At 39.5% G+C, this 17784-nt stretch overlaps 1 protein-coding gene across 1 annotated transcript; it reads left to right on the top strand.

Moving 5' to 3' along the window:
- The first annotated feature begins 16506 nt into the window (after positions 1-16506).
- gsx2 (GS homeobox 2) lies at positions 16507-17784 on the top strand. Its single transcript, XM_059340582.1, has 2 exons — positions 16507-16882; positions 17102-17784. The coding sequence occupies exons 1-2, from the start codon at positions 16507-16509 to the stop codon at positions 17440-17442; spliced, it is 717 nt and encodes a 238-aa protein (XP_059196565.1). The 3' UTR covers positions 17443-17784.

Below are 17784 nucleotides of genomic sequence, written 5' to 3' on the forward strand. Positions count from 1 at the left end.
CAGAATGACTCCACGACAAGTAAAAGTCCTGCATTCAAAACTTATTTCAGTAAAAGTACAAAAGTATCAGCATCAAAATGTACTTAAAGTATTAAAAGTACTCATTATGCAGAATGGCCCCACTCAGATTGTTTTATACGTTCTAAATATATTATTGCATTATTGTTATTATTATTATTATTATTATTATTATTATTATTAATAATGCATTTATGTAAGCAGCATTTTACTGTTGTTCAGGTACGGATCATTTTAACTACTTAATATACTTTTAGGTGGTTTAATTTATAAACATCTGTAATCTTTTTAAATAGATGGGTTTTTTTATTATTTATTTTTTATGTTAAATCTTGATCTAAGGGATCTAAACACTTCTTCCACCACTGATCAGAACCAATAATGACTTGTTAATTAATAAATATAGTTGAAGCTATGGAGAGCTTGATATCCTGAGTTTCATGGGTTTTTGTAACTAATTTTCATTTTTGTATTTTCAACAACGTGTTTCAGTAAACGGACTACAGAGTTTTATTGAAACGGGTCAATTATATACCGAGTAGGCAGCAGTTTGAGGTGCTGCTGAACTGTATTGCATTTTACAGAGAGAAGTGTTAAGCATTTTGCTCACCCACATATAGGGTGACATCAAAAACACCTCTCAGCATGACTCAATGCAGTTCAACAGCACAACAAACTGCAGTCTGAAAACATCTCTAGAACTGTTTAATAAAAACTAAACATAATACTCTTCATGAAAGACTTACAGCAGGACTGTTGTATGATTAGACTCCACTAGTTTTACCTAAGTGTATCTAATAAATTGACACCTGAATATATAACTGGCATTATTGTTTTTTAAGCTCTTAATTCTGGATCTGAACATGCCCAGATTGGTAAATCACACCAGTTTATCTTATATAATGCAGGTTTAATAGGATAACTGACTTTCAGCGAAACTCAGATCAACTGTCGAACTTTGCATTGATTAAATATGAATTAAGAAACTGTTGCCTATTTATCACTGTAAAAATTTTAGTGACTGTTTAGCCGTAATTTGAGCAGTGGTGGAATAAGTACTCTGATCTTTTACTTAAGTAAAAGTACTAATACAACACTGTGAAAATATTCCACTACAAGTAAAAGTCCTGTATTCAAAACTTACTGACATAAAAGTACAAAAGTTTCAGCATCAAAATGTACTTTAAGTATCAAAAGTAGAAGTACTCATTATGCAGAATGTCCCCACTCAGATTGTTTTATATATATAAATATATATACATTATTTGTATTGATGTTTTCATGTAAGAAGTGTTTTATTCTTTTAAAGACAGTGCCCATTTATTACTTAATATACTGTTATCAGATTTAATTTAAAAAAAGTCTAATCACTTTAAAATTATCAGATTTTTCATGTTAAATCTCGACCTGTAAGGTAATTAAAGCTAAATGTTTTGTAGTAAAAAGTATAATATTTGCCTAAAAACGTAGTGGAGTAGAAATATAAAGTTACAGAAAATGTAAATACTCAAGTAAAGTACAAGTACCACAAAATTGTACTTACATTTACATTTACATTTAGTCATTTAGCAGACGCTTTTATCCAAAGCGACTTACAGGAAGAATAAAAGCAAACAATCAAGGTATAGTGCAGTAAGAGCTATTAGTGTATCAATAAGTGCTAGTGACAATTCTTTACGGAGTAGAATTATCGTGTGGTGCTAGGAGAGAAGATGCTCTCTGAAGAGCTGGGTCTTCAGGAGTGTTTTAAAGGTAGAGAGGGACGCCCCTGCTCTGGTAGGAAGTGTAGGTGCAGGTAGTGTGGTCTGGATTGCCTTGGACCAACGGGGGGTAGAGCCAGGCGCCGTTCATTGGAAGAGCGCAACAGTCGTGAGGTAGCATGTCTGAATCAGGGCGTTCAGGAAGCTGGGTGCAATACCGGAGACAACTTTGTAGGCCAGCATTAGAGATTTGAATTTGATGCTTAAGTACAGTACTTAAGTAAATGTACTTAAGTTACATTCCACCACTGAATTTGAGAAGGTTTGTGACCAGGCTGCCATGTTTTTCCTGTCTGAAAACAGACCAAGCACCAAACACAGCACTACACCACACATATCATTGAATTGAATAGAATAGAATAGAATATATTTATTGTCATTGCTGCATGTACAACAAAAGCAAGTGCGTTCTTGTCAGTGCAAGATTAAAAATAAATAAATAAATTGCTGGTTGGTTGGTTGTTGGTCTGTTCATAGGCATTTTGGCTTGTTGATAAGTTAACGTCCTTTGTAAATCAAAACTGAACGGAGAGGTTCCAGACTAATATTAGTCTTTTCATTTATTTAATTTAAAAACAAAAAACCTTGCTATTGAAAACCACATTGTTGTTGTTGTTTTCATTGTTTTTAAATGCCAGAAATACATTTAACAACCAAATGATTTGCTGGTTGACTTGGCTCATGAAAAGGTGACATTTTGGGGATATTTCGTTTCACAGGACAGCAATGAAAAGATGAAAACCAAACATACAGTTATGGTAATCAAAAATATTCCATATTAGTTTCTTCAGCAAGCTACAGTTTAACTATTGCATGTTGTGTTTGCTATAAAACAGAAGAAGCCAATAAAACGAGAGTTATTGCAGCTTGGTGGAAGAATACGCTGATGATTATCACAGCTGCAGGTGCAGAAAGGGTGTCACCAAGTTCAAATCCCTCCACCCGTCCCTCCCCTCTCCCCGGAGGACAGTCACGCTGTCCAGCGCTCGTCCTCTCTGTCAGCGGACACTACGGACACCCAGAACCTCCAGTCTCCTCGTCCTAGCCACTTCCTGCACTGTGTGTACGTAACCTTGTTCCTGAAGAAAACTTATTACCAAAATACTCCTTTATCAACAGATACTTCTTTATGATAAAGTACCTTTGTTTAAAAAGGCTTAAAGCCTTTTTGGAGAAGATCCTCCACTGAGGTCTGTGTGTTTTTCTGATTTATATGTAGATCAGGTCCAAAGACGCTCCTACAGTGTCCTCACTGTAGAGATATCTTTTCTCCATCCACACAAACATCTCTCACTCACACTTAAAACAAATTTACTCTCTCTGGCATTGTCACGCTGCAGAATGAGACTTTTTAAGAGTGTGTTTAGCATTCAGGTTTGGTCATTCAATCCCCCCCGTCTACGCCAAGAAATCTTTGTTTGGCCGCTCCTCTTCAAACCTTGGAGTGTCAGGAGGGGCGGGGGGGATCGATTTGATTCTAATCGGACCATGAAAAGAACATGATCTAACTACTTTCAGTCCGGAGTATATTTAGGCCCACTCCTCTTTACACTCTCTCCATCCTACCCCCCCTCCATCCCCTACTTTAGTGAGCGGCACAATGAAGCTGGCCTTATTTGAAAAGCTTTGAATGTCTCGTCAATGACTTTGTGAATACAGCGGAGAGAGATTTGGAGAGGAGGAGAGAGAGCGAGAGAGAGAGACAGAGAGAGAGAGAGAGAGTGAGGAAAGGGGGAAATGGAGGAGAGAAAAAAAAAGGGCCAGGGAGCAGACATAAAAATTCCAAGAGTTGTTTAAGCGTGGGTGGGTTCATTTGCATGACAGCGCCATGTGAATAAGACTGACCTCTTGGACCGCCCCAGTGCTAGGCCGAGCTGCAGCCTGACGTGCAGGCTTTGACCCAGCTCATTGACTCTGAATGGATACTCTGTCAAAGGGAGGGGACCTCGCTGCTCTCAGCCGGACAGGCATCTGCAGACCTCCTGTTTGACACCCAGCTACCTCCATTTCCATCCCTGCTTCTATCAGACACACACACACACACACACACACACACACACACACACACACACACACACACACACACACACCCCAAACCATTAGGCAGATCTCCAAAAACTCTCTTATCGTCGACCCTCAGGCCTGCAAGAAGAATCCCTTTCAGAGAGGAGATGTGAATACAGAGAAGTAAACATTCATAGAAACAGTTAAAACATTTGCAAAGACCTTCTTCAGAGCAAACACACACACACACACACACACACACACACACACACACACACACACAGAGGGATACGACAGGTGCAGCAAAGCTCTTGCACGTGCAGCTCCCATCAACACGCTTCACTTGATAGCTCTATGATTTACTGCAACAGGCAGGTGAGAGGACATAGAGTGGACCAGGGGGGCGGCTCAGCGATGTAGTCTGCATACAAATCTTTAGTAGCTGCCCCCTCCTCTCCACCTCAACCCCATACAAAGTTGTGACTCTGTGCTAACACAAAGCTCAGACAGCTTACAAACACTCTATCCATTTATCTGCCTGGCACAGAGCTGGGACGGTGCAGACAGGAGCCGCCGGCCCTGACCTCCGCTGTCTAGATCCAGTGAAAAGGACGCTGCCGCACTTGGAAATGCAAACACTGTGGAGCAAAGCACTTGTTAAATTTCTTTAAATTAACTTAGTTGCAAAGAAAAAAGAGACCAGTGTGCTGAAATGAATGGCTGATTGTGACAAGGGAGGGGCAGATTTTTTTGTTGGAGAATAATTTTACAAAAGTCTGGTACGAGTGCTTACATATAATGAGCACAACTGGGATCCACCAACTTATTAACGTATCATTATTATTTCTTTTAGGACTCCATCCAGCACCTGTATAATATTTGTTACAGAACAGGCTGTTCAGGTGGTTAAAGACATGAAAAAGTCATTAGTCATGTGATTACTGTATTTAATAAATATATATTACTTAATATTAGCATGAATCAAGTTGGGGCGCTGTGTAAAACATAAACAGAAGGTTTCAAATCCAGAATTCAGAGTTTATAAAATATAACAGAAAAAAAGCTTATAACAGAAGAACAGTCAATACATGTATGATGCTTCATTTAAAAGGTATCATCTTCTAGTTTCTATAGTTGTGTTTGCTTAGGATGTGGCCAAAACACAACCACAACTTTCAGTTTAAAAAACAACAACAAAAAAACAAGGTCTGACCTCGGTTTTTCTCTACCCCTACCCTTACCTTGTGGTTTTTAACAGGTTAAATCTATTTTTGTAAAGTTTTCAATTTAATATATGTCACAAAGGATTAGATTTTTATTTATTTATGTTATAGTTATAATCTATTTAAAGAATGACCCAACATTTCTGGAATCATGATTGTAGAAATACTCTATTACAAGTAAAAGTCCTGCAATCTAAGTTTTACTTCAGAGAAGTATTCACAGTTAAATGATTAAGTATTAAAAGGAAAAGTTTTAATTACACACAGTGTGTTATATTTATCATTTATGTCATTTCAATATTATTTCTAATCCATTTATGGTCAGCCTTTGTGGGGTAAATAATATATAAATAAAGACTAAAGAATATATTTAACCTGTCGCAGTAAAGGTGCAGGTGTTACTAAAAACAATAACAGGACCCTGAAACTGAAACAGCTAAATGGAATTCAGCCATCACTAATTTTAATATTACACCTGTGCTTTTTTTGACTATGACACGCCAAAATCATCTGTGAATTTTTAAATTCATTTTGCATTACGCTTTTGCCAGATAATTTGATCACATACTTAAAAATGCTGTATTACTGTAGATTGAATTCCAATTTTTTTTTCTATTATCCTAAAATAAATAAATGCAAAATCAGTCATGCCACAATTTATTTTGCACAGTAGTGACTGTAGAAGACAGGATAAATAAATCACTTTATTAACAGTTTATGTTTACATTATGTGCTTGGTAAATGCAGCTTTGGAGTTTATACCCGGTCTTATCCTCTATAGTAAATCATTAAAATATGGGGGGGGGGGGGGGGGTTGTGTGTGTGTGTGTGTGTGTGTGTGTATGTGTGTGTGTGTGGCATAATGGGATGACAACTTGCATTTTGTTGTGCCACCCTGTGTTGTAAATTACAACAAAAAAACTTTGTAACTTAACTGGAGCACTTTTCCTCAGAGGTTTTGGACCAGAGCTTTAGGACTGTGTGTGAACCCGGGTCACAACAGTAGTAGTAGTTTATTTTAGGATTAATATTGCTGATTTTCTAAATCCACATTTGACAGTACCACTGTAGTTTATTAAACAGTTTTATTTGCATGTTGCGAGAAATTGTGAGGAAAATTCAAAATAACTTAACCCTCCTGTTCTGTTCATTTCTCAGCAACAGCAATAATGTTCATGGGTCAATTTGTTTGTTTGTTTGTTTGTTTGTTTCAAATGTTTAATTATCCAAAAGTGTCAGAAACTAAAAAAAATCCCAATAAACATGGTTTATATTTAATTAATAACTCCATTTCAAACAATTTTAGTGCAATGGTGTTCTTTACCTCTCACGGATCATGGTTCAATAAGGATAATTCACTCATATTTCTTAAAAAATGCATTTTAAAACTTTTTTAAATGTAAATTGAAAAGACCTACATATAAAATACTGTTTACATGACTTTGATTTTTTTACATTTTAATTTAAAAATACTTTTGACAATTTTTGAAATTTATTTTTAAACTTTGAAATCAATTTGTCCCACAACATAACAGGAGGGTTAAATGATAAAGTAATATGGCACACAGAAAACAAAGCAGGCTGGAAGCTGTGTTCCTGTGGAGGGCGGCTCTGTGCTGCTGCTGCTGCTGCTGCTGCTGCCTGCTGACTCACTGAGCTGGAGGTTTGATGCAGCTGCCCACCAGACTCCAGCCAGTACATGTGATGCCCCAAACTGCCTGCCGCACAATTAGCTGCCTGTTGTATAATAAGCTCTGCTGGACTTAAAACACTTTATGAGTTTCTCTGTTATTAAACCTTGTGATTCCCTCGATAGATGCCTACAGTACTGTTGGCTAGATGGAAGAAATAGAAAACAAAATCTGCTAATTCACAGTAGACTGCTCTTAAAATACTAAAGAAAAAGTCTGGTTGTCAGTTTTACAGATTCTATCTGTCTACATTGTATATAATGTTCCTAAAGTTTTTGTTTTATTTTTGTTATAACTATATATACTTTTCCTATTTATACTTGTTTATATTGTAAATTGTTAATACTTTGTTTTATTTTTACTTGTTTATTTGCTAATACCTCTTTTATATTTCTAGTTCAGACTGATGTTTACAATTTTTGGTTTTTGCTATCCACTTTGCTGCTGTAACTCTTGAAATTTCCCCGCCGTGGGACTAATAAAGGAAATCTTAATCTTAATCAAATCACATCAACATCAGATATTCATGATCTACTGTAAAGTAAAACATGTTATTATGATCAGAGAATTCAGTTCAATTTACTTAAAATCCCATATACTCCTCACTCGCCAGCTAAAAAAAAACACCTAAAAAAAATCAATATCAGTTTAAGTTAATTCATTCATTAACCTTAACCGCTTTTTCGAACTCGGGTCGCGGGGGGCTTCGTCTGATCCCAGCTGACAGTGGGCGAGAGGTGGGTACACCCTGGACAGGTCACCAGACTATGACAAGGCTGACACATAGAGACAACCATTCATGATCTCATTCACTCCTATGGGCAATTTAGAGTCACCATTTCAATCTAAGTGTCTGTTTTTGAACTGTGGGAGGAAGCCGGAGTACCCAGAGAGAACCCACGCTGACACGGGGAGAACATGCAAACTCCACACAGAAGAGCCGCAAACTGTATTTAAACCTGTGAACCTCTTGCTGTGAGGTAAACCACTACCGCCATGTAGTCCGATACAAGTTTAAGTTTAGAATATTTTCACTGCTTTACCTTGCTGTCAGACAGCCCATTCAGTTGGACAACTGAAGCCCCTCCATGCTCTCTTCAAAGGCACCAGACTCCATTACCAAAAACAATAATTTTACCTTGCAGGAGTTGCTGGTCTATCACTGCCTTAATTGTATAGTTTGTTTGTGTTTTTGTGTGACTTTGGAGACTTTCTTGTTACTTTGGTGTTTTAAAGGACTCATTTTGTTTCACCAAAGTCACACAATAACACAAACAAACAAAAGGATTGAGGCAGCGGTAGACCAGCAACTCCTGTGTTCTGCGAGGTAAAATTACTGTTTTTGTCAATGAAGTCAGGTGGCTTTGTAGAGAGCACACATAAGAGCTTCAGTTCCCCGCCGCAAAGGCTGTCCGACAGCAACGTAAAGCAGTGAAAAGATAGATAAACATAGCATAGACTTAAATTGATTTTTTTAGGTGGCTAAAATACTTGAGCTGCTGCCCCCATCCACAGCAGTACATTACTTAACTTCCATCCTGTTACTCCTGTCTGCTTCTCCAAACTGGGGTCATGCCGGACACCATCTACTGTTGGTAATACACTGACAATACGTAAGTACCTCATACAACTCCACTTCAAAGAAATACACACTATCCCTTTAAATAGGATCTTCAAGAAATGAAGAAAACTGATACAGTAGCTGAGGTGTTTGGGTGAAATCTTTTTCCGTCTGGTTTTGAAAGCTTCTGTTTTAGCTCTGTATCAGAGAATTACAAAAGACAGTAAATGACTGTATGTGGCTGCCTACTTCCAATTAGCATATACAAATCTGATAATCCTCTCATAAAAAGAATCACATGCACTGTCGGGAAAGAACACATTCATGACTGTACAAGGAGGATTTCAATTACATTGTGTTCTTGCAGAACATAGGAATGAATATGAATGAGCAGTGAAAGAACAACAGCTGTAACGATGATGAAGACAAAAACAGAAGAAAAATCAGATTGATGCTTTCTTCATTGTCCAAATGAGCAGAATAAGTCTCGGAGTGCGGCTGGATCCTGACAGCCAACTCTCTAACTTCCTTTAAACTTCTGCATATCCTCAAATAAATCACACTATAGCCGTAATAATAGATGGGAAAATGCTGCCATCATCTCAATTAGGAAACATGAAAGCTTTGCAATTTGTTCGAAAGCCTCGATTTGACCTCAAATGCAGGAAAAACCCGGGATGAGGTTAAAGCGACAAGCTGCCTGGGAGACACTAACAGGCAACAATGAAAATCAACATAATGACAAACTCGACTCAACATGACACTTTACCAAATCAATATTATATCTGAAGAAAAAAATAAAGAAAAATAAATCAGAAATATTATTTATCTGAAAATAAACTCCCTTGATCTGTTCTCTTTGGCTAAATTTAGCATGGATTATAGGGGACAGGAAAGAGGAGGCTAATTAAAATTAAAAAGCTGCAGGTTCTTGGATTTATTGGGGACATGCTGATTGGATTAAAGATGTATTTCAGTGGTGGTTGTTATTGGAAAAAACGTCCCAACAGACTGGGGGGATAAAAAAGCGTGATTGACAGGTATAAGGTGCCCATAACATGCGGATGAAACATTTTGGTTTGTTTGCTTCTTCACAGTCTGATAAACAGAGGACAGAGAGATTGCGGCCCACGTCTATTCATGGCGACAAAAGACGCGGCCCGGACACACATTCCAGCCTGCTTCCGCTCCAGCACACAAGCTCAATCCCAGGGATTTCCCCTTTCAAAGGAGAGAAAAAGGGCTACAATATCACCTCCTTTAGATTGAGGGAGAGACTGGGTCGGGGTAACCGGGTGGAGGGACTCCTGTCATTCACTTCTTTGAAACATTTCCTGATTTAGGATTCAGTGGAAGTCAGGATCTGTCTGTTGTGAGCAGAGGAGGGGTGAGAACCTTTCAGGTTTGGTTGAGGCTGTTTAGGGAGGAGGTGACTGGTCTCTATCTATACAGTTACACAGCTGAAACTTTCTATGCAGATGACATCGGTGTAAGAGCATTTCAATACACTTGAGTATCGCAATATTTAGTTTTGTGATACATTAGCAACTCTCAAAAACACTATCACTTTTAATTAATAGTTTACCTACAAAGATTTAAGAAGAAAATTATTACTTCATTAATCCCACAATGGGGACATTCAACCTCTGCATTTAACCCATTCTTTTTTACACACAAGTGAACACACCATGCAAGGAGCAGTGGGCAGCACATTACTGCGCCCGGGGAGCTGTGCAGGGGGGTTGGGTGCCTTGCTCAAGGGCACTTCAGTCCTAGACCTGTCAGTACCGGGATTCAAACCGGCGACGTTCCAGTTACAAGGCCGATTCCTAACCTCTAGGCCACGGACTTGTAGCAGACAGAAAAAGTAGTGATATGATGTTGGATGTTACAGGGACAGGGAAAAAATAAACATGCCGCACTGGGAATCATTTTTCAACATGTGGTTAAGATTGGGAATATAAACACTTGGTTAAAGAATAAGAATAATTACTTTATTAATTCAACCTCTGCATTTAACTCATCCCTTTTTACACACAAGTGAACACACCATGCAAGGAGCAGTTAAACAACAATTTTGTTAAACAAGTGTTTAACAAAATTACTTGGTTAAGGTTAAGAAAAAAACGTAACTAGGTAACTATTGGACACAGTTACAATAAAGATGTGAAGATAAAAAGGTAACACAGTGCATAACGTTAGAATTTGACATATTCACGTACAGATGCTAATTTACAGGTTAACTTCAAACTTAAGAAAAGTAACTTAAAATTAAATTTAGGTTTTAACAAAACTACCTGGTTATGGTTAAGAAAAAAGATGTAACTACGTAACTATTGGACACAGTTTCAATAAAGATTTGAAGAAAAAAATGTAACACACTGTAAAATGTTAGAATGCGACATATGGCAAATGTTTCATATCACCAAATTTATGTGGGGTTGACGAAGGGTCGGACACATGCATACATAGAACTGGAGTTTCGTCCAGTATCTACTATTTCCCTCTGCTACTCTTAATAATGCAATGTCACCTTGAGGAAACTGATTGCTGAGTGACGTCCAATTGTCTCCGGTGAGTGAAACCATCACAGTCTGTACCAACGTTATCTTTGATACAGTGGTGGTTATATCACACAGACCCTCATCCTCCACAATGTTAATTTGTCTGCCGCAAGCTAGATGTTTCAGGGCTAACGGGACTGTCTTCATCAGCTGTCTGCTTGGCTGGAAAATGATATTTAAGACTAGATGTACTCCGGTGGTAACTCACATTGCAGCCTGTTCTCCCATCAAAAACATCAATATAGGTTGTGTGTACAAGCAGCAAAAAAACAGCTATGTCTCCGTAATTCATCATCCGCTGCAATGCGTTTGCCACCATCTTGCTGATGTGGTAGTGAGTGACAAGCTTAAACAAGTTTAAAAGGACGGGTTCCCACATTCGGTTGGAGGTGGTGGATGGGTCAAACAAACTGTGGACTTTCACCCAGGAGAGCGGGGTTCACATCCCTTGTGAAAGCAAATGTAAACCATTTCTAACTTAACCCTCTATGGTACGCATCATGCTGCCTGTTATGAAAAAAATATTTGTTGTGTTTTTTTGTCTTAAAATAGACTAAATAAACATAATATGAAGAAATTTTAAAAATTTTTGGGGTTTGTTGTCCGTAGGCAACATTGTACTATAACGGTGCACAAGTGAAAAAGAAAGTTTTTAAAAAGAATTTCAACATAATTTATTTAATAAACGTGTAAAAGATTCAGTAGCTTCAACAGGGTACAATCCATAACATTTTAAATTTAAAAACATGATAAAAGGAACTTTTTTATCTGGTTTCTAGTTGTTTCATTGAACCAACGACCCATTGAAATGAATGTCTTGAACAGTCTAAGTGTATTAAACTATCAAAAATTAAGGTTTACTCACCTATAAGAAGGAATATATTATATAAATTACGTTTTTTTAGTGATTTTTTTGTGGCGCAAAATGGCAAAGCTGTTTCCTTTGGAAAAGTCAATATGGCCTCCTGGAGATCATGTGACAAATTAAAGCTTTGTTATTGGTTCCCTATGGTCTTCCATCTTTTTTAAAGTATTGCATCACTCAAAAACATGTATTGTAGAAATTTAACAGGCCAAAAATGGGTATGTTGCCTGAGGGCAACACTGTACCATAGAGGGTTAAGTTACACTGTTTACGTAAGTTACATGAATTACATTTGAACGTAACTAATGTGTTTTTACGTAACTTGCGTCAGTCACCTGACCTTTGAAACTACTCCACTTCCGGCATTTACTTACATTTATTTCCTGTTTAAACTGTCTTTCATAATGCCTTGCCATGACCTTTTTGCCCTAAACCTAAGGTCAGTTGTTTTACAAATAAATCCACAGAAACTGCAGCCTTTTTTTTACAGCTGCGGACTGTATGTGTGTGCTATATTTAGAATGTGCTGCTGAACATACATATGTGCCGTAGTTTCTGGTACTGACACATGACCTCTTTTGCTGTTTATGTTGAAGAACTTGTTGCACATTGACAGTAACTGGAAAACCTGCCTTGGGTAGCAACCCAATTAATTTGGCATTGACCTCAAGTGGTCTAGGAAAGGCCATTGGTCAGGGGACAGGTCTTGTACAAATCAGGTGCTGGTACTTGTGTAAGCATGGACATCTGGCCAATCATAGCTCTTGAATGCTAAGCAGGGCGGGTCTTTCCAAGAAATGTAGTAGGATTCATAATAATGCATGTAGTTAGGCTTTATAGCTGAACTTTACATTTAAAATACCGTTTCTCTTTGGCAAAGGGTCAAAAGGGTCACGCATTGAAACAATTTGTGATGTTAAAACTAATTTGCATTAAAGCATCATTATGTTAACTGTGACAGCCTTAATTGCGATATTTTGATTTGTTATTTCGCCAGATTCTTACCAGTATACAGCCCTGGTCGTTGGGCATGTTTTCAGATGAAGTTTGAAGGCAAAAAGCCAATCATTAACGAAGATAAAACAGCATCTTGAGCTTCTTGGAAACCAGCGAGGAGCACAATAATGAGTCCTTACAGCTGATAACTCCTGCAGGGAGGACATGCACTACAAAGTGACCAACAATGGAATAGCTTCCCATTACAAACTGGATGGAATTTCGGGACTATCTGACAACTCAAGCAAGAAAAGATTGAAATAAGTGCTGTTTCTCTGCCGTCTCTGTAATGGCATCTGCTTAGTCTTTTGGAAACAACAGAGGAGGCAGAGGGACAAATCAGGGCTCCAACAATGAGCTTTAATAAAGACGTTTCTCTGGGAACTTAACCGTGATCGGCGTCACTATCAGTCGGTGTTTATCTCATTTTCGAGGCTCGTTAATTGTGTGCGGCCACAGAGCTAGACACATACACATGCTGCGTCGAGTGTGGACGTCCAGACACACTCGTTGGCGCAGGGGGCACACTTCAGTCTGGAGTGTCTGGTTTGAGCAGCTCTGTGAGACTGAGAAGCGTCTCCCTAATTAGAGGGAGCCTGGTGCAGGACATCTCTATAGGCCATCAACAGGGCCCTCGCTGGCTTTGTTCTGCAGCCTCTTCTTACACTGAAGCTGTCACTTTACTTTTCTATAGGAGTGAGGGCCGTGCTCCCTAACTGTGCCCAATCACACCAACCGTTTGGAGACATTTTCAAGGACAGAGCTTCAACACAACAAATCCAAAGAAAAGTGGCTTCCTGATCCATTTTTGCACTGAAATATCTTGACTAACTCCTGGTGCGAGCTATTAAAAAAGGGACTTAATTTTCTTTGTTTATTCTGCTAAGTTGTCACGCCGTTTTAAAATCGAATTATTTCCAACTCATTTTTGCATAGAAACCTAATTATTCACCCTGATATAAATTAGATTCCACATTCAGGGAGACCATGAACCCCCTAAACTCCTGCAGGATGCTATTCAAGCCTCTTTCTCTCCCCGCTCCCCTTTTTTTTTTTTACCCCTGCAAAAACCCATGAGATGGAGAGTAGCCACTGCAGCTGCTATTCACATCAACCAGATAATTGTTAATGAAAAGTCATTGCGTGGCATTATGTTGTCCACGGGATCATTGTTCATTTTCCCCCCATCGCCATTGAAGATCTATATGGAGGACCAGAGTGTTTCCTTTGAGTTTTGGTATTCAGGATCTGTTGCCTGGTAACTAATAAAAGGGGCAAATCATCCACTGTATTGGCCAAGATGGGCTGCAGACTGGCCCTGCGCAACAATGCAAGGTTTGTAAAAAGGCGTTGAAACAAGTTAATGACGCTTGTTCAACAAAACATTAATGGACTTCTTCACGGTATAATATGGCATGGGATGCGATGTGAATGAGAGGGGGGAACTTAAGCAGCGGACTTTTACAAGTTTGTGTGTTTTTACTACTGGGAGGAGCTGCACACACACACACACACACACACACACACACACACACACACCTTATTCCCCTCTTTGATGCACTTGCACACACTCACAATGTTGTTTTCGTCTGAGGATATAATGATAAAAGTAGACTAACCATCCTCTAAAGAGAATAAACTTTATTTTAAATCCCCTATTTGAATTAATTTTCATGTGATTGAATGGGCCAGTGATTAATTGCCCATCAGCATGATTTGAAAAGGGGGTGAACAGTGAAGGGGAACCGCTGCACCATAAACTAAAAAGGCACACAACATTGGAGAGAAAGAAGAAGCAAGTGAGAGGTGGGGCCCTGAGAGCTTTGCACATTTCTGAAATTCTTTTTTTATTTTTTTTTATAATCTAACATTTAAACAGTGAGTGATATAGCACTGGGCCCCTATTTGTTGCACAGGCTTCTTAACCGAAGCGGACAAAAAAACTGCAGCCCTGTCACCCCGAGCAGAATAAAGGGAATCAAAAGGATTTTTCCCTTAAATGGACTAATTTTCTCCTTGAATTATGAAAGTAATGGCTAGGTAACAGCCTGTGCTCAGTACCCGACGGCTTAATGCTTCCTAAATCCTTCCACGTGGCTCCACTAGTCCTGGCAATTAGGCCTCATTATAGCCTCATAAAGGATCTCATTTGTGGGATTACTTAATAGACAATGAAATTTTATCGTGCAGAATTATGGAAAAATAATATTAGAGCTCGCATGGTGTGTTGAGGGCGCGCGCCACACATCATTCCGCTTGGTTTGGTCTCTCTCTCTCTCTCCATCTCTCCCTCTCTCTTGTTTCAGACTGTTATCTGTACCATAACAACTCTGCGTCTTCTGCGTCAAGCGCCGGATTCACTTTATTAGAGCAATTACTGTCTGTGTGACAGACATGTTTGCTTTTATCATTACTAGGGTTGGTTTTTAAATACTTTCTAAAGAGTGCATTTTAACGCACACTTAAATCATTTCGCTAAAAATCATGCATTTGCTCCATAGATCTGATTTTTTTTTAAAGAGAAAGAGGTGCAATCAAAACAAAAAGTGGCTTATTAAAACTTGCTGGAATAGGCCTATACATGATATTTTCAAAGGTCAAACCAACATGTGTTGTGTTGCACCGTCTGCACCGGCCCGCCTCTGTCTGCCTCTGTCTGCAGGTCCAAGGCGTTACTTGGCAGATGAAAGCAGAAGCTAAAGCCCGGCGGTGACCCGGCCGGGGGATCTAACTCGCTAATTATTGTCACAAGATGAGGGATTAGCGCATTTCTGAAATAGCTGCCTGTTTACCCCCGCACAGACCGGCCTTTATAAACACTTTCTAATTGAATCCTAATCGCCATCAAATAACCCGCAGCCCCAGACTCGCCATCACTTCATAATTCTTTAATTGCTGCGAAGTGAAACCTGGAACCAGCCGGATTCAGAGTGTGATGATTAGGCTGCAGGGCAATTAGTGCGCAGGCTACAGTCGCGTGCACAATTACTTAAATCGCATTTGGGGGGAAATAGATCGACTGCGTAATAAAGTAGGTCTGGACCGAGTCCATCATATAGCTTCACTTTACGCAGTCGATTTTAACATCTCCACATTTTCTGTTGTTAAAGGAATAATGATTAAATCACCTTTAGACAATGGGAAACTTAAACTGTGAGTATGTTATGTTCAATATGTTATTATAAGCAGGCAGTAGATTATTTCTATTTCTGTTTCCACTGCACCTGCTCAGGTTCCTCTCGTTCATTTCATGTATTTAATGATTTTTTAAAAATACATTTCTAAGTCATCGGTGTTTAAAATAGAAGGTATTCCAAATTACATTTTACAGATGTTCAGATGTATATCTGGCCAGTTCCTAAAATTCCAATAAATCCAACTTTGTATTTTGTGTGTGAAAAGTGTTTTTTAATGTTATATTTTACATCTTTATTGATTTTAATATTTTCAAAATCAGTTATTGGGCAGTTTGACATTGGAGCCAGTGGAGAACTTAGTTTATAAGAAAAATGAAAAATATAAATATATTTTTATGCATCAAGTTGTGTTATTCTATTGCCGGAGACTTTTCTGAATTCGAGGATAAAAAGAGTAAATCTCGAAGTTGTGATTGGAGGCCCAGGGAGACGTCACGTGGTTTGGGTCGTTGACAGTATAAACCCTTGGAGCCGGGTGCGCACGTGGGTGACGCTGCAGGGCCAACCCTCTTCGGGGTCCCTTTTGTTAAACCATCAAACATAAGCACCTTTGGAGATCCCGAGGGGTTCAGATGAGAAGCAGCTATCATCTTGTGCGCGGAGAGATCACTCATCAGCGGCGCAGCCATGTCCAGGTCTTTTTACGTCGATTCTTTAATCATCAAGGATACTGTTCGACCTGGACCGGTCGAGCATCCGGGACAAGACTTCCTTATTCCCATCAGCATGCATTCTCCGAGCGTCATGACGGTCGCCGCTCCGGTGTGTCCGTCCAGGAAAACGGGGACTTTCTGCGTGTGCCCGCTGTGCGTCACGTCCCACATCCACTCTTCTCGCAGCGGCATTCCCATGCTGAAGAGTCAGTTTCCTGGAGCGGAGGCGCAGTACTGTCAGAGGATAGCGCATCAGCAGTCTCCGGCACTGGCGCACCCGGGACATACACCTGTCTGCACGCCCACCTTCAGCGTCACAGATCCAAGGAGATACCACTGTCTTTCTATTGGTAAGCCACCTGTTTGCTCCTCTAATAACTAGGAGCCCTATTTGGCACCTGTTTGATAGTCGTGCTTCACTTTATGATGAATTTTTAGTCAGTTAAATGGACGTTTGGCTTTTACGCACAAGATTTACGCACGATCATTTGTGCCATTTGCGTTTGTGATTGTGTTTAGATTTGTTGTGATACTAAAAATCTAAATATCTGACTTTTTTCCCCCAACAGGCGCCTCGGAGAGCAGCCACATACAGAATGGTAAGAGGATGCGCACGGCTTTCACAAGCACGCAACTCCTGGAACTTGAAAGGGAGTTTTCCACGAACATGTATCTCTCGAGACTGCGAAGAATCGAAATCGCCACGTATTTGAACCTGTCGGAGAAACAGGTGAAAATCTGGTTTCAGAACCGCAGGGTGAAGCACAAGAAGGAGGGCAAAGCTACCCAGAGGAGCGCGCACAGCGGTTGCAAGTGCACGACCGGCCACACGGACTATTCGAGGTCAGAGGACGAGGAGTCTCTGTCCCCGGCCTCAGCTTCCGAGGAGAAAGAGGTGTCACCCATCTGACAAGAAAACTCCCAACTCCCACTGCTGGCACTTAACTCTGCCCTGCTGCAGCTCACGGCAACCTCTGGGGAAGAAAACTCCTGCATGAGACTCAAACAAAGTGTTGAACTTCATCTATACCCTGCTTTTAAATTAAAGGAAGAAAGTGAATACATGTTTTAACACTGTTGTGAAATATTGGGACCTACTGTTTGCCGTAATAATTATGTACTTTGATCCAGTAAGGGTCTAGTCCCCAGTAAATGTTTTCAAATGTTGCCTGATATCCCAATACTGTCGGTGAGGTAATGAAAGCCCTTAGTAAATATAGAGGCCTAACCTGTGTGGAACCTGTACGCAGCA

This window comes from Centropristis striata, chromosome 9 (genome assembly GCF_030273125.1).
Source record: "Centropristis striata isolate RG_2023a ecotype Rhode Island chromosome 9, C.striata_1.0, whole genome shotgun sequence".
NCBI classification, from domain to species: Eukaryota; Metazoa; Chordata; class Actinopteri; order Perciformes; family Serranidae; genus Centropristis; species Centropristis striata.